Raw genomic sequence first — 17,631 nt, forward strand, 5'->3', positions numbered from 1 at the left:
ATTCCATTTTTCTCTTTTCCTTAAAGGGAGTTGGGAGCTTTCACCAAGTAATTATGTAAACATGTGTCTTATGTACTTATACTGAAGCTATTTTTTGGTTACAAGCCACTAACACTGCAATTTAAAAGTTTGGGGTCAGTTAGATTTAAAAAAAAAAAAAAAAAAAAAAAAAAAAAAAAATGTTTATTCAACTAAGAACTAATTGATCAAAATTGGCAGTAAAATAATGTTACAAAAGATTTTTACTTTAAATAAATGCTGTTATTTTGAACTTTCTGTTTATTAAATAATCTTGAAATTCAGGGTTTTATATCATTTTCAACACTGATAATAATAATAATAATAAATGTTTCTTGAGCAGCAAATCAGCATATTAGAATGATTTCTGAAGGATCATGTGACACTGAAGACTGGAGTAACGATGCTGAAAATTCCATAACACACTGTAAAAAATTATTTTCATGATTTATCACAACATTTTTTCTTTTGTCAAATCAACTTAAATAATTAATGTGGTTCAGATAACAATAATATTTTGCGCTTCTGTTAATATAACCAATAACTTTCATTGGATTAACTCAAATTTTCAATTTCAATGAACTCAAAATTTTAAGGAAACCAGGTAACTTACTTTTTTAAGTTAAACCAACAATTCTTTTTTTACAGTGCAGAAATAAAGAGACTTCTTTCAAAAATATTTTTCAAAATCTAACCGATCCCAAACTTTTAAACAGTAGTGTGGACAGTACCTGTTAAAATATATGTTAAAAAAATATAACTCAATGAAGAAACATCAGTTGAATCAGACTTCACAAAGCTTCAAATGAAAGAAAAAAAACATTTGCAAAAGCATGTTGAATTACTGTCTGTTTGCACAACTGCAAAGCTGCGTGAGCAGCAATGTAGCAGCAGAAAATGTTAAATTAGTAACAAGTTTAGATAGTTAGTCACCTCACAGTACTAGTCTACAGAAGACGATATTCAATAAATGCAGTTAATGTTCATAATGTCAAGTAGAATATTTCAGAAATGTGTTTAATGCAATAAAAGATGATGTTTTGCACACACACACACACACACACAAAAGCTGTTAATCATAAAATAGATAAGACAATAGTTGCTTTGCAGGTGCACTTCTTGTTGTAGAACATTGAGATTTAGCGGTGTTAGTTACCGAGACAGAGAAAATAACCACCCAGCCTGCCACTTTACTTAACAGGCCCACTACCCTCTTTTCCAGCCTGTAATATAAAAGTTGAGGCTCGGAGTGACGAGGAAAACGGGCTGACCTGTGAGATGAATGGAGAGGCGGAGGAATGTGCAGCCGAGGACTTGCGCGTGCTCGATGGCTCGGGGGCCAAAGTGAACGGCTCCCACGCAGGCCCTGACAGCAAGCCGGCCGCCTACCCCACGGCCGGGGGCATCCGCCTCCCCAACGGGAAGCTGAAGTGCGATATCTGTGGGATAGTTTGCATTGGGCCCAATGTGTTGATGGTGCACAAGCGAAGTCACACTGGTAAGCACAACTGCCATCTACTCTTCCCTCCTTATACTATCACTCACAGCTGACAGGGTGCAGGGCTGGGTAGGTTGATCCGCACATAGTGAGACACACACAGAGAGAGAGAGAGCAGGATAGAGACAGACGCTGGATGTGTTTTAAATGCAACCATCCTTTTATGTATCAGAAACTAGCTGTGTATTAGACACTGCTTGACTTGAATGGATGAGACTGCTAGAAATGCAAATTGATGTAAATGATTAATAAAGATGCAGTACTTCAATATGCTGTTTGCAATGTGTTTTTAGTATATTAGGACAGCATTTTTTGGCTAATTTCTGCAGTTTGTTGCATTAAAGTGATAGTTTATGCAAAGAAATATATTCTGTCATCATTTACTCACCCTCGTGTTGTTCCAAACCTGTATGACTTTCTTTCGGACCCACTTTATATTAAGTTTCTTTAACTACTATGTACTTTTAATGAATCATTTGATACATTTTTTGGGTTTATTGGGTATTGGGTTTATATTTAATTGCTGTTTTGCAATACAACACAATAACAACTAATATAAAGTGGTCCTTTCTTTCTTCTGCGGAACACCAGTTTTGACTTCCATTGTATGGGAAAAAATGAGACATTTCTCAAAATATCTTCTTTTATGTTCTGCAGAAGAAAGAAAGTCAGATTTGGAACGACATAAAGGTGAGTAGATAATGACAGAATTTTTCATTATCCTTTAAAGGCTCACCTGTAACCTAATTAATATGATTATGATCAAAATGAGATGTTTTTGTAACAAAATGTGACATTTTTTTTGTTTAGTTTTCTTTACGACAATCCAACAAGAAAGAACTAACCAAGAAGAAGTCTCGCTCAAATGACAATTACTTCAGTATTAGTTATTTTCTCCCTTTCTCAAATTGATATTCTGCTGCAATGAAGCCAAACCAGTGGGTGAGAACATTTTTCAAAAAGGCACTTAACTTCCTCACTTGACAAACTAATGAAACTCAAAATGGAAGAAAGGAACAGTGGGCTAATGTAAATTCAGAAAAGAACGTATAATAAAAGATATAATGAAAAGCTTCCTATTTAAATCAAAATATTCGCAGGAGGTACCGAGCTCCTGAAATGCCTTTTTAATGAGTTTCTTTTTCCGTCTTTTTGCTGCTTCACTGGTGACTCTTATTTTATAGGGCTTTTGAAGAGAGCGCCGTATTAATAGCGTTCTCGGAGAATGCCACAACATTCGGAGGAGCTGGATATTGGTTTATTCCAGGGGCGCTGATCAGGAAGACTGGCTCTCAAACACAAAGTGTTTCCTTCACTTTATTTAAATGAGCTCTGCATTTGCATTGTGATGGGCCGCTCTTATTTTAGAGCTGAAGAAGAGGAAAAAATGAGATTTTCAGATCAAATTGACCCAGGCAGTGGTGCATTACGAAACTGGCAGGCGGCGTCTGAAAGCCTCTTGTTCGATCAGGGCGCCAGCCGGCGCACGGAGCCAGGCAGCGCGCGCAGAGCGGAGAGCGGCGCTCACGTGCGAGATTCCGCTGGCGTGTTTGATTGAGCTTTGGCGCGAGGCGCTGCGTTGTTGAAGATGTAACAGCGCGGTGGAGCCGTGTAGGACAGTGACCCCGCATTCACAGTGTAATAGCGCTACAGCAGCGGAGCTTTGCTTTCAGAGGGCCGATATAGTATCTCAGACGCTCATGGCCATTTGTGGCTGGCATTCTCTATTCAAATTAAATACAGTTTGATAGAACTACAGGCGTCTATGTAACTTCTATATGTGTTAAAGCATGCCGAATAACTTATCTGTGAATGCAGGTTTCATTTGTATTCTACTTTATCACACAAAAATATAAGAGAACAGGTGTTGTGCTGAATTCCTACCCCCGCCATATTATTACCCCCCTAGTAATGGTAGGTTTAGGATATCGGTGTGGGGGAGGGGTTAGGATTAGGCAATCAGATAGCGACTTCAAGTAGAGGGGTAATAATTTTGCAGGAAGTCGAAATTCGGCACAACAACTGTAAAGTAGCCTAAATCACACATTTTTTTTGCGATTCCTTTAAACCAACGGTTCCAAAGCAAATTTTGTGGATGTATTTAGTGAGTTTAGTTACATTTCAAGTCAAGCCATATTTATGTATATATCGCTGTAAGATTCTGTCAAAACAGCTTCACGGTAACAAACAGGAAAATAACAGTGTTAATGTTGCTGAATTAATCAGTTATGAAACAAATTCAATCTTCATTTCGTAAAGTACATCTATTGTTTCATCATACATACGCTTTGCTTGAAAACTGTGCTTCTGGTTTAAAGGGAAAGTTCACCCAAAAATGAAAATTTGATGTTTATCTGCTTACCCCCAGCGCATCCAAGATGTAGGTGACTTTGTTTCTTCAGTAGAACACAAATAATGATTTTTAACTCCAACCGTTGCCGTCTGTCAGTCAAATAATGTGGGTCAATGGGAACTTCTTTTATAAGAGTGAATAAAACTTGCTTAGACAAATCCAAATTAATCCCTGCAGCTCGTGACAACACATTGATGTCCTAAAACACTTTGTGCAAGAAACCGAACAGTATTTATATAATTTTTACCTCTAAAATACCACTATGTCCAACTGCGTTCAGCACTCGTTTAGTGAGGTCTGATCACACTCTGACAGCGGCAGTGATGTCTCGCACTCTTTGAAGTTGTCATCACTGCCGTTGTCAGAGCGCGATCAGACCTCACTAAACAAGTGCTGAACGCAGTTGGACATAGTGGTGTTTTAGAGGTAAAAAATTATATAAATACTGTTCAGTTTCTCGCACAAACCGATCATTTCGCGTCTTAGGACATCAATGTGTCGTCACGAGCTGCAGGGATTAATTTGGACTTGTCTGTGCAAGTTTTATTTACTCTTATAAAAGAAGTTCCCGTTGACCCACATTATAAGACTGACAGACTGCAACTGTTGGAGTTAAAAATCATCATTTGTGTTCTACTGAAGAAACGCAATGACACTCATACATTTTTAAGTATGGCTTAAGTTCATTTTGGAACCACTAGAAAGGACAATATGCTATATGCTGAAAAAATGAAGTTTCTTAATCATCATGCAGTACTTGCAGTATGTAGTAAGTTTACATGAAAATGTCCCAATCCCCAGAGCACATAAGTTATGCATTATCTTTCTTTCTCCTATAGGGGAGAGGCCATTCCAATGCAACCAGTGTGGTGCTTCCTTCACTCAGAAGGGTAACCTGCTCCGACACATCAAACTGCACTCTGGCGAGAAACCTTTCAAATGTCACCTGTGCAACTATGCCTGCCGCCGCAGAGACGCCCTCACCGGACACCTGCGCACGCACTCGGGTAACTCATGATTTCATCACCTGGATTATTCAGACATGATGTAAAGAGACAGACGTGCCTTGATTTCTTCATTAACCTACACTGATTGAATCACTTGAGCCAGTTCAGCAAATCAGTTGTTATTGTGTGAGCTTAAATTGTATAGTGTGATTGAGCAGATTTTTTTTTCCTGACAGTTGGAAAACCTCATAAGTGTGCATACTGCGGGCGCAGTTACAAGCAGCGGAGCTCGCTGGAGGAACATAAGGAGAGATGTCACAACTACCTGCAGTGCATGGGCCTTCAGAATAGCATTTATACAGGTATGTGAATGATAGCATACTATCTCTCTCACTAAAGTGTTTTCTATTCCTAAATAGATGGAAATGTGGCTGACCCATGACCATGGCTTAAATGTGGTTTATTGTCACCGTAATGAAAAGTACAACCTTTACTTTAAATGTAGAGTATTAGAGGACCTAAACTACAATCAACAATGTTCTGGCTGTTCTTTATGGTGACACTGGACAAATATTGCCATTCAGATGTTTGGAGCCATAACTGAACAATAGTATGAAATGATTCGCAACTTATATGTATGCCCGTAATGTCTCAAGGCTTAAAATGTTAGTTCACCCAAAAATGAAAATTGTGTAATTAATTACTAACTCTAATGTCGTTCCAAAGCCATAAGACTTTCGTTCATCTTCAGAACACCAATGAGGATGGGTTTGATGGAATCTGAGAGCTTTCTGTTCTTCCATAGACAGCTACGCAACTGACACTTTGACGCTTCAAAAAGTGATCGTAAAATGAATCCATATATATTGAGTGGTTTAGTACAAATTTTCTGAAGAGACTTGATCGCTTTATATGATGAACAGATTGAATTTAGGCTTTTATTCACATATAAAATTGATCAGTGAACATAAAAGCTCAACCGAACCTGCTTGATGCACGAGAACTATCCTCTTGTGGAAGCTCAAAATTTCTGCTTAACAAACAAGAATGAACCTCATTGTTTCTCACACACATCAAGCCAACATGCTTGAGCTTCTGTTTACCACAACAGCGTCAAAGTGCCAATGAATGACAGATTTCATCAAAATGATCTTCATTTGTGTTCCGAAGATGAACAAAACTCTTATGGGTTTCGACATGAGTAATTAATGACAGAATTTTTTATTTTTGGGTGAACTAACCCTTTAAGAAAAAGTGGTCCAAGAAAAAAAAAAAACTCATTAAGGTAAGGGATAGAAAATCATGATGTGTGCCTCAGAGATACAGGTATATGCCACATCTTAAATGCATGTTCGAAGAAACATCATTCTTCATTATAGTTAGCACCATGTCAGAGGATGAGCTCAGGTTAGATACAGGTATTTGAAACTTATGCGTGGTTTCTTTGTCTTGCTTTCCATAGTGAAGGAAGAGAACAGCCAGAATGAGCAGAGGGAGGACATGCCTGCATCTGAGAGAGCCTTGGTGCTAGACAGGATAGCTAACAATGTAGCTAAGCGTAAGAGCTCTATGCCCCAGAGGTTTGTGGGTAAGAGTTGAAGTTTGTTTCATTGTACAGTACATATCGCAGAAGTTGATAGATCATCGTCAAAATGCATATATGTCTCTGACTAAAAGAAATTGCAGAGACATACAATGATGGGCAACTCCCTCATTTCATTCTCTTCGATGAGTTGACTTTAAAAAAAGCAGGATAAAAGAAACACTATAATCATAGCATGCAACATGAATTTGACTGTTGCTTGTTGTTTTAAGCTTCTACATTAATTTCATTTGCTTTTATAGTAACTATTAGAATAATGTGCTTTGCTACTAAGCCCTTTTCTTATCTTTTCGTGTTGGTGTTTTACTGAAGAGTATTATAAAAATGTAAAGATATTTGAGGCAGAACAATGGAAGAACACTCTGGAGAACTTTTAGGCAACCTGCTGAAGGTCCTTAAAAATAAATAACTTTACTGACTTCTATGGTTCCATAAACATTTTAACATCCGTGGCTCTTTATAGTGGAAAAATATTTTTTAGATTAATAAAATGTTCTTTACACTGAGAAAAAAATGGTTCTTTTAAGAACTGTTCATTGAAAGGTTCTTTCAGGAACACAAATTGGTTTTTCTAAGGAAATGCTGCAGAAACCTCTTTTGGAAACTCTATTTTAGGAGAGCACAGCTAAATATATTTTTAAGCACACCCTTAAAAAAAAAAAGGTTCATTACTGGCATCAATGATTTCATTAAAAACCTTTAACTTCCATTAAAAGACTTTCCATTGCACAAAAGGTTTTTGTACTGAAAATGTTTTTTCAGATTTTTAGTTATTTGGGGGACCTAAAATGGATCTTCTATGGCATTGCTGCGAAAAACTCTTTTTGGAACCTTTATTTTTCAGACAGTGTGTCAAAAAGTTTATTTAAAAAAAAAAAAAAGCCCATTACGATGGGCTTTTTGAGTTCTTACAGAAGCTCCATTTGTTTCCTCAGAGAACTGTCCATATTGAAAGGTACCTAGAAGTTCTTCAAAGGGTTGCACCTGAGGCCCTGTTTCCACCTGGTATAAAGATGCATTTTGGTCAATGAGATCACAAGTGGACAAGGGAGACACATACCCATTTACACCTGGTATTTTAATCTGTTTCTTTTGTCCACTTTCAAAAACCATTCTGTCCTGATTTCTTCGAGGGGATGGTCTATGGGCGGGTAAATGTATGGGCTTTTTCAGATCTTTCAATCTAATGGACAAAATAAGCTTGCACAATTTACATATGAACGCAGCCAGCTTTTGTAAGTGCGTGTTAGAAATCAGGAATGGTGAGAGAACATTGTGCTTGGTACATTTTTTGTCTTCAAGACAAACTTGAGTCTTCAGCCGACAAAGTTTAAATCCCGCACTATTCATAATGTTTACACATTATGTCAGTAGGCAGAGAGTTGGCGGTCTTTTGTGTCTGATCGAACTCATTCTCCCACATGAGCATTTATACTACAAAAGCGGTCAAATGCGTTTTTGACTATCTCTGGAAGTGGTCGAAAGTGGACAAGCTCAAAACGTTTTACACCCCATTTACACCGATCGACCAAAACGCATCTTAATACTGGGTGGAAACAGGGCCTAGTGTCTTTTCATTTCCACAGTAATAGTTAATACTGTAAAAAGACAAGTAAAATGTCAGAATTTGTGCCTACCAGTAATGGTGCAGAAAGATCCATTGATGCAAATAATTAAAGTTCTTATTTTCCATTTCTCAGAACTCAGACGAGTTAAAACCTTTACTCTTTTGGCTTTCTTCAACAGGAGAGAATCGTTTGTCGGAGCTGTCATTCGAGGGCGGCTCAGGTGAGCTTATGCAGCCTCACGTGATCGATCAGGCCATCAACAGTGCCATTAGCTATCTGGGAGCGGAGTCCTTGCGGCCTCTGGTTCAGACCTCCCCTGGCTCTTCTGACATGGTGGTCAGCCCTATTTACAACCTCCACAAGACACAATCAGCTGAAGGCAACGGCGTGTCTGCTAAAGACAGCGCCGCAGAGCACCTCCTTCTGCTATCCAAATCCAAATCAGCCTCCGTGGAGAAGGACGGCTCCCCCAGCCCCAGCGGCCAGGACTCCACCGACACCGAGAGCAACAACGATGAGCGGGCGGCCGGGGGAGGCGGGGGAGCAGCCGCAGGTGGTCTCATCTACCTGACCAATCACATGGCTCCAGGTATGCGTAACGGAGGTCTCCCAGTGGTAAAAGAAGAGCAGCAGCGGCATTTTGAGGCCTTGCGGGCAGCAGGTATGGAGCTGGGTATGGCGTCATCGGAGGGGTTTAAGGTGCTGAGTGGAGAGGGAGAAGAATTGAGGGCGTATCGCTGCATCCATTGCAGAGTTTTGTTCCTGGACCACGTCATGTACACCATCCACATGGGTTGCCATGGCTTCCGAGACCCCTTCGAGTGCAACCTGTGTGGTTACCGCAGTCAGGACCGCTACGAGTTCTCATCGCACATCACGCGTGGAGAGCACCGCTTCTGAGTTAACACAAAGAGACGTTCCACATACACTTGACTATACGTTAACACAAGCATACTACACACACACACACATGAAACAATTCAACAGAATTTTTTAGACACTGTCCAAACACTGGATTTGTTTTTGTTTTTTTTGTGTAACATTGATTTGGACATATGTACATACAGTTAGCTTATATATTTCACTGTCTTGTCTATTTTTCTACAATGTTGTGATGTAGGACTTCTACTAAAAAAAGCACTGTAACTGAAAATATAAATTAAGTGTTTATAAGTGCTAATATTATATATCATTCCATCTAAAATTGACATGTTTTAGCTGCCCTATAGTTACGAAGATAAAACAATAAAACTAATAATAAAATAATGCATACTATTATGACACATTTAAAATTATTTGTAATAGAAGTGGTCAATTCATCTTCTGTATCTCTCACTTCCCTGTGTTCCAACTGTTATGAAAACCCTGTGTTATTTTTTCATTTAATTTTAAATATATTATATTTTTTATATTATGCAGCCTGAATAAGTTCAGATAATTTTATAATTTATTACAATGAAATTATTTCACAATTTGTCCATTTTATGTAAGATGACTCCCTTTTGAAATGCTCCCCTGTATATTGAACAAAATCTATGGCAGTACATATTGTGCCTGTTTTTTGATGTTTTTATTTTACAGCTTTTTTCTGCTTGTTTTTTGTATTCTATTTAAAAGTTTTGGCAGCATTTTGCTCGTCCATATTTACATCAACATACTAGAATATATATATGCTTGCAAAAAAATAATAAAAGATATTTTACATTTGTTCAACCTCTGATAATGTGTCAAGTTTTGTAAAGCAAATTTTGTTTAAGGGAATAGTTCACATCATTTACTCACCTGTATGAATTTTCTTCTTCTGTTGAACACAAAAGAAGATATTTTGAAGACTGTGGGTAACCAAACACTTGATGGGCCCAATTGGCTTCCATAGTATTTTCCCCCCATATTGTGGAAGTCAGTGCGGCCCATCAATTGTTTGGATACCAACATTCTTTAAAATATCTTCTTTTGTGTTCAGCAGAAGAAAGACATTCATACAGGTTTGGAACTTGAGGGTGAGTAAATGAATTTTCATTTTTGAGTGAACAATCCCTTTACATTATAATTAATTTGCAAATGCAGACTGATTATAACACAAACACACAAAATTAATTAATGAAGTTTATGTTAATACTTCACAAACATGTGCTAAAATAATTAGTATAGAACTTAATATAATGCAGAAAGGATGTGGCAACCAATCATCACACTAGATAATCGCTTTTTATCTAAATAATTGAGCTAAATGAACATCAAGCCAAAGATGTCTGTCACCTTTCAGATAAATTGCGTGGCAGAAATTTACACTATACAATTCGAGAATAAAACGGAATACTCCTATTGAATACTTACGAATACATTTTTAGAACAAAACTGGGGATTCTTGGGGATTCTTTTCCTAGAGATTAAGGATCAAATTTAACTTGTGGGGTTGAAACAGCATTTTCAGAACTCTGGAGTTAGAAAAGGAATCACTATTTCTCAGGTGTTAACAACTTATATTATGATTCTAAACTATTTGTTGTCAGGCTATAATATGTAAGAGTGCACAATGGCCAAAGGGTGATGGAGTAAACTGAACAAGAGCATATCTGTCAAGAAAGCATAAGTGACCCTGACCCAAGAACTCACCAGCTCTTCACAACGACATGCGTGTCCAGATGGCTGCTGTGTGATTGGGTAGAAAGGAGAAGCAGCTGTGGCCAACGCAGAGCCCCCCACGCTTCACTGGGACCTAACCGTGGAGAGAGTGCATTTGCATGAGAGGGATAATCTGGCCAGCACCCCCCCCCTTCTTACACACACATCACCCCATCCCCAACAGCCTCAATCCCAAATCTCACTTCTCTTTTCCGCTTCATTTCTTGATAGTACAGAACAAATAAACCCCACCCATTCAGAGAAACTTTAAAGTTGTCCGCCAAAAGAGAGACCAAAAGATCAGTCAGGCCGATTAACAGCCCCTTGTGTTTCAAAATCTACAAGATTACATGGATAATAAACTAATAAAATACATTTTGTTTTCGGAACTTTGAGAAAGTTCATTAAGTAAAGTGCATGTTTACTGCATTTCAGACCTTTTACAAAAACATCACTACGAAATAGCATAATGCCATGTCAGCACCAAAGGCTATTTTTGTATCAGGAACAAGGTAGAATTAATAATATAATAAATCAATAAAGTTAAAGTCCACCATGTAGTCAATAATTGTATCCCTTAAAACTCATCTTTGATCATCAAAATGACATTTAAACATTTCATCACAGGAAAAAAAAGGTTAAATGTGTCTTAAAATTGCTTCAATGTAACTCTACACCCTTGCCTCATTTATTATACGCGGATCTATGAATATGCTAATTAGCCCCGTCTCCACTCCACAGATAAACGCTTCACAATGGTATCGCTTTTTACAACGTCGGACACATAATGGTAATTAATATGATTAGGATTTTGCTTGACTACATTATCAATCAGCTAATAATGTGTTGCTAATGTTACACAAACCATGTTCCCCGTTGCGAACCAGACAGTTGTCTTCTAACAATCAGTATCCTTAGAAACGCTTTGAACTTCAGTGGAGATAGGCATATAGTTCATCATAACGTCGTTATATATATCACCAGCTATATTGCCAAAATCTACCCGCTTTTTTTATATCAACCAAGAAAAATATACTGGGATATATTCTCTTGAGACTCTCCTGCTTCAGAGAGGTCATGGTTAATGATATGCTAAAGCCTGTTGGCACGTTGACGTGATTACAAGGTAGTTTGTGACGTCACAAACACCCACGATTTCATACCGCGGGTCTTTTTTTCACAGCAGTTTTTAAATAGAAAATACTCAGCAATGGTGTTGACTTATGAATTTGCACATAGAACACCAAAAAAAAAAAAAAACACCACATAGACATATAAACAACATTAAAAACTTGATTTTCACCAAAAGGGGACTTTAACAAAGAGAAATCCAAGATTTTTCAAAGTCTTTCTGCTGACATCTCACTGAATACATTCCACCACTATGAAGCATTAAATCTGTTTGTATAAATAAACTATGTAGACAGCTTAAGACAAACTAGAAAAAATAATAATGCAGATGTTAATATTTGTTGTATAGTGCTGAAAAAGGTTGTGGAGGAATTCGATGTGCCTGTCCTGCTATAGTCCAGCAGTGGGCAACCCCTGCGGTTCTGACAGCCTTCCACTGCTCCTCAGGGATGGACTCACTACTTGCACTGCTGGCTAATTTTACAAAGTTTCAACACTCCGGCCAACCACACAGCCCTAAAATATTCATTAACCCGCTTGACAAAAAGATGAAAAATAAATGACAACCTTTTTTCATGGGCTTCCAGTTTTTCTAAGATTGTTTCATGAAAATTACATGACTGATTCATTTCATGTGAGCACAATCTATAATCGGATGCAGATGAAGACAAGCCAAGAGTCAGAGTTTAGAATTGAATTAGACTGTTAAATCCCACACGTCTTCTGAGGTGTATTAACAGTTCAGCCTGACTTCCTGTAAGAATGGTTTTGCAGCAACCAAATCAATCAGCCATCTTTCTTTCAATTTTTCCAGACTACAGTCATCAGGTTTCACGTAACACAGACCTTGTGTTTCACTTCAACACAAATCAGTTGTACTTTGCCAATGAAAATGTAATGCTAATGCAGAGGCAGAAAAACACCAAACAAAAAGAACATTTCAGGGAAGCAAGTCTCACTCAAATAAAGTAAGTGAATTTAAAACCGACTGAAAGTACAACTGGCATCATTCTGAGCTTTGCAAAAAATGATTTATATTCTGTAACCTGACCCAAACCATTCATGTTAAAATTCATTCATTGCTTTGCAATTTGGCCTGGGTGAGTTTCCTCACCACTGCACCAGCAACTTTTATTCCTCATGCCATCTGCGGCCACTCAATTAGAGCTCCACGATGCCCCTCTCCATCCATCAACAGTAAATGCATCAAGCCACAGTTGTTATCTGCTTATTTTCTATAATGCATAATTTTTGGTGAGGTTCATGGCTGGTATCTGGGCTGGAACTCTGGTTTATGAAATATTCCCTCCATCTTTGAGTTCACCTTTACGTCTAGCAAAATAAAGAATTCATAGATAAGACAGACAGACAGACTGAAAACAGATCAGATGAACTATCCTCTATAGACATGGTGTAACTGGGAAGAAAAAAAACTAACCCAACAAACTTTCCTCTAGGAGGAGGATGAAGAGTCCACCTTTAAAACCCCTTCCAAGGCACAAAGCCATTCCTCTGGTTTACCACATGTGGTCCGAGACCGCACTGGCTTAGCAACAGGAAGAGCACTGCAAGAGTTGATCTGTGGGTACTTCTTATCATGAGAGCAGAATGCCTGCAGTGTTGCCCAACTTCCCCTGCAAATCCATTCACCAAGACAGAACACAATGGGAGAGTTGGCCCTAAGGTGTCTAACAGTCTGTCTCAACAGGAGCGAGAGCAGGTAAACATTAAGAGCCGTTGAATTCATTCTGTACACACTGAAGGTAGGGCTGGCTGAACATTGTACTAGCTGACAGTTCCCCTTTGGATAAGTGCATTTATTCAGAGGGAAACAACAAACTCAAGACCCCATGTTCCTTTTTAGTGCAAACTTGGCACATTTCCTCTATATTACAGGGAAAACAGCTCCACTAAATGATGCAACTGTTTTCAGGAAGACACAACTGTGGTATGCTAATTTTGAGGCAATGAATACAGTAAAAAGTTCAGTTTTACCTAATCGTGTGTGCTGTTTTTTTTTTAGTCATATCCATTCTTAGTACATGAATACATTAACTTTTATGAAACTTGGCAACAAAACAGACATTTTTAAAGTCAATAACCATAGACTTTTTTTGTAAAAGAACATGAAAAAGACTCAAATCAACCATTTATTTCAAGAAATGAACCCAACATCATAGTCATACTAACATAAAACTCAATCAGTATAATCACAACATGTGTGCTCAGCGACCACAGCCAAAAGTCTTGTTCCAGTCCTCATATAGCTCCAGATCTTTAGAAGAGACACTGGGCCGCACTGTTTTGAGAGCCTCCTGGAAGTCAGTGTAGAGTATTGGCCGAACCTGTTCTGCCGCGATGGTAGCAATGTCACTAAGGCGAATGCTTCGGATGGGGCCTAGGGCTGCTTCGCGACATAGCTGCGTCATATCCGCCCCCGAAAACCCCTCTGTTCCCTGCACCACTTGCTCCATCTCATCTGCTCCTAGCTGACTTTTCTCACGGGACATGAGGTTGGTCACTATCTGCCGCCGAGCCTCAGCCTCTGGGAGAGGGATGTAGAGTCGCTTAGCCAGGCGACGACGGGCTGCTTCGTCAATCTCTTGTGGTCGATTAGTGGCACCAACCACAAGGATACGATCTTCTGCTGAGGTGGCAGCTCCATCCAACTGGACAAGAAATTCAGTTTTAATTCGACGGGATGAGTCATGCTCTCCATCTGTACGCTGAGATAGAAGGGAATCAATCTCATCGATGAAGATTACTGCAGGTTGGTGGCACCGAGCGATGGCAAAGAGAGCCCGTACCATCTTCTCGCCCTCCCCAACCCACTTTGAAGTGAGCGACGAAGCACTGATGCTGAAGAAAGTGGCTCCGGATTGGCATGCTATACACTTCCCTATGAGAGTTTTACCAGTGCCTGGAGGACCAAATAGAAGGATGCCTTTAGGTGGACCTCTAAGACCAGTGAATATATCAGGCCTCAACATTGGCCACACTACAATCTCTTTGATTGTGGCTTTGGCAAACTCCAGGCCGGCAATGTCATCCCAAGCTACCGGGGGGCCGTGGTCCATGATCTCACTCATGATAAGTTCAATGATCTTAGGCTCAAAGTTCTTTAAACGCTCATCAACAGGTTGCGTGTCTTGCTGTTTGTTGTCCTTCGAGTAACTCTCTTCCTCTTGCCTTGGCATGGGAGAGACGAATTTGGAGGATGTCCCACGAGACCTACTTGCCCCAAGGCATTTCTTGGTGATTGTAGCAACGTTGGCTACAGAGCCTCGCTGGCCCTGATGGGAATGTTTTTTTTGCTGGTCAACGATGAACTGCTCTCGTGCTGTTCTAAAGTTAGCGCTGACACCCTCTTCTCTTCTCTGTCCCCTCCCTTGCGGTTCCCGCTCGCCTTGTGATGGGAATGAACTTCTGTTGCTTTCACTTCCTGAGCTGTAGAAGTTCTTCCTCTTGGAAGGGTTTGTGGAGGAAAAGAACACAGGCTGATTATGCACATTGGATCCACTTGTGCAACTCACACTAGACTGAGAAACACTAGCATTGCCTGTGGAACTGATATAGTTATGGCCAAACATAGGCAATCCTATTGGAGCTTTTGGAGCCAGAGGAGGGGCTCCTTCAAGTCCTCTGCCCCACTCTGCAGCACCGCTAAGTGGGTTACTGATCCCCCTTCCCATCTCAGCTCTGGGTGGAGGCGCAGAGGGCCCTAGAGCAAGAGGCTCTCGTTTTAATTCAGCAGGAACAGAGAGAGCACTGCCTTTCTCCCCACCTTCACCGACCTCACCACCAACAGTGATGTTAACATCTGCTGGATCTACTGGGAGAGCGCCGCTTTCTGACCCAGCCTGCATCATCTTTTGCACGCACGGCAGATTGAACACATTCTCGAACGTTAGGGATGACTCCCATTTGTCGCTATGGTTCTTTTGATTGCGGGCCAAGTGCAAGGCACTCTCTGCATAGTTGTTTAGCCCGGTGTGTGGGTCGTCTGAGTCCAGGACTGCGGCATACCGCTCTGAGTACGTCCTGAGCAGGCTGGCAGCTCCAGCCGGAGAGAGCTCAGCACTCGCCCATGCATACTGAATGGACAGGATGTGTGCCCGATAAGCATCGGCCGTCTGTTCAGGTGTACAAGAGCCAGACGAAATGTCAAAGGACCTCCTCTGCCACTCGTCCAGGTGTGCTCTGCTCATGCCTGGCCTGCTCCAGCCTGCATAAGAAGTGGGCACAGGATCAATTAATAATGTATAAAAGTAGAGAAGTACCACACAACAATAGGGCTCTTGAAGGGTGATGATAACGCAGGTGAAATAATGATTTTGCAGGCAATATAACTTTAATCCACTTTTTATGAGCCTATTAGGTTTCCTAAAGCTTTACTTTCCAGTATGAGAGCTTTAAGGTAGAAGTGTTTTAATAGTGTTAAGATAATTAGATCATTTAAACTGCAGTTACAAAGCAGTGTTACAATCAGTTTGCTTCTTTTGATTAACTTCTGTGAGATCCAGTGAATCGAGTCAAAACTCTGTCACATTTTTTATGTATTAAAAAATATATATATAGTAAATACTAATGTTTATGATTAGGTATAATTATATTGGTGCATATAATTAAAAATATCACTCTTCCCTGAGTTCATTTAAGCAATGAACAGTGTGGAAAACACACCCTGATCAATTTTAACTGTATTATACTTTTAATTCCTTTCAGATAAAATACATAAATATTGTTATACGTATATCAAATATTGTCAAAAGGCAGAAAAGTATGTATTATATATATATATATATATATATATATATATATATATATAGAGGCCCTTTTTTGTTCTAAATTCAAGACAGTTACATTCAAAGTTATATTCAATTCCAAATATCTTATTTGTTATCTTCGTTTTCGTTCATTTAATTCTGTAAAGACAGCGTATAAGAAAGAGTATAATGTGCAGTACCAGTCAAAAATGGACATACTTGACTGAATGTTTCTGATGATTTGAAAAAAAATCCATCACAAAAGTTTCAGTTTAAATGTTTGAAATTAGTTTGTAGACAACTATGAAATGCCTATAAATGTCTTTGCAAAACTGTTGTAATTTAAAAAAAAAAAAAATATATCACTTTTTCAATGAATGACTTGGACCAGATAATGAAGAAAAAGGCAGTCAAGAGAGAAGAGCATAAATGTGAACTTCGTTTGTGCATAAAACCCTCATGAAGAGATTGAAGAGTGAGCAGAGATCAAATAAGCTAGATTTTATATGTTGATCTGTAAACAATTCCTTTACTTTTGTTTGGCGTTATTTCATTGTTTTGGTGACTTATTTTAAAAAGTGAAATGTGTTAAGAACAAAGAATGAGATGTGTGACCAAACTTTTGAATGCTACTTTTACCATTTCATTTCAAATATAGCCACCTATGCCAATGTTAAAAGACAGAAACGTGATGGAAGAAATCCCCCTTTAACAAGAACCGTATTTACAATATAATGATCGTAAATAACGATCCTACGAATAAAGTCTCAAGGGTATCAACACATTGAATGAAATATGTGTAGGACGTTCAGATAGAGAGGACAATGTAGCTTTATCCAAACTCAGAGCGGGAGCTGATAACAGGAACACAAATCACAAATACAGCTTCAAACACACTGCCGTGTGCACTTTATTTTGGGCGAGGAAAGTTGCAACCTACCTCTCTGTTAAACGTTTTTCTTGTGTAAATGCTGTAAAGCTCAGAAACACCTGAAAGTCTATACAACGATACGGAACAAAACAACCATAACTTTGACTAAACCTCGCGCCTCCTGTATGATCTGCGCCGATATTCGCGCACCAGCGACTTCCGGCTGTTCAGAAATAAGATCGCGCGCGCCA

The 17,631-nt window shown here is 39.2% G+C and overlaps 2 protein-coding genes across 6 annotated transcripts in view; one reads left to right on the plus strand and one right to left on the minus strand.

Annotated features, from left to right (window-relative positions):
• The window catches only part of ikzf1 (IKAROS family zinc finger 1 (Ikaros)), a 30,695-nt gene extending 21,014 nt beyond the window's left edge, over positions 1 to 9,681 (plus strand). Inside the window, exons 4-9 of one of the 5 annotated variants that reach the window (XM_067385896.1) lie at positions 1,241 to 1,516; positions 2,174 to 2,206; positions 4,709 to 4,876; positions 5,053 to 5,178; positions 6,279 to 6,404; positions 8,166 to 9,681. In XM_067385896.1, the coding sequence (XP_067241997.1) occupies positions 1,241 to 1,516; positions 2,174 to 2,206; positions 4,709 to 4,876; positions 5,053 to 5,178; positions 6,279 to 6,404; positions 8,166 to 8,887 (1,451 nt within the window). In that variant the 3' untranslated portion in view covers positions 8,888 to 9,681. The remainder of the gene's footprint in view (positions 1 to 1,240; positions 1,517 to 2,173; positions 2,207 to 4,708; positions 4,877 to 5,052; positions 5,179 to 6,278; positions 6,405 to 8,165) is intronic. The other 4 variants (XM_067385898.1, XM_067385897.1, XM_067385899.1 and 1 more) reach the window with 4 other exon arrangements.
• A 4,211-nt stretch (positions 9,682 to 13,892) lies between these two features.
• On the minus strand, positions 13,893 to 17,587 carry fignl1 (fidgetin-like 1). The gene is made up of 2 exons (XM_067385142.1): positions 17,450 to 17,587; positions 13,893 to 15,968 (listed from the first exon to the last, which is right to left on the minus strand). The coding sequence occupies exon 2, from the start codon at positions 15,949 to 15,951 to the stop codon at positions 13,969 to 13,971; it is 1,983 nt and encodes a 660-aa protein (XP_067241243.1). The 5' UTR covers positions 15,952 to 15,968; positions 17,450 to 17,587; the 3' UTR covers positions 13,893 to 13,968.
• Between the last annotated feature and the right edge of the window lie 44 nt (positions 17,588 to 17,631).

The sequence above is a fragment of the Chanodichthys erythropterus genome, chromosome 5, assembly GCF_024489055.1.
Source record: "Chanodichthys erythropterus isolate Z2021 chromosome 5, ASM2448905v1, whole genome shotgun sequence".
In the NCBI taxonomy this organism is placed as follows: Eukaryota; Metazoa; Chordata; class Actinopteri; order Cypriniformes; family Xenocyprididae; genus Chanodichthys; species Chanodichthys erythropterus.

Excerpts from the sequence above, each read along its gene's own strand:
- fignl1 (XM_067385142.1), bottom strand. The coding sequence starts at position 15,951 with ATGAGCAGAGCACACCTGGACGAGTGGCAGAGGAGGTCCTTTGACATT.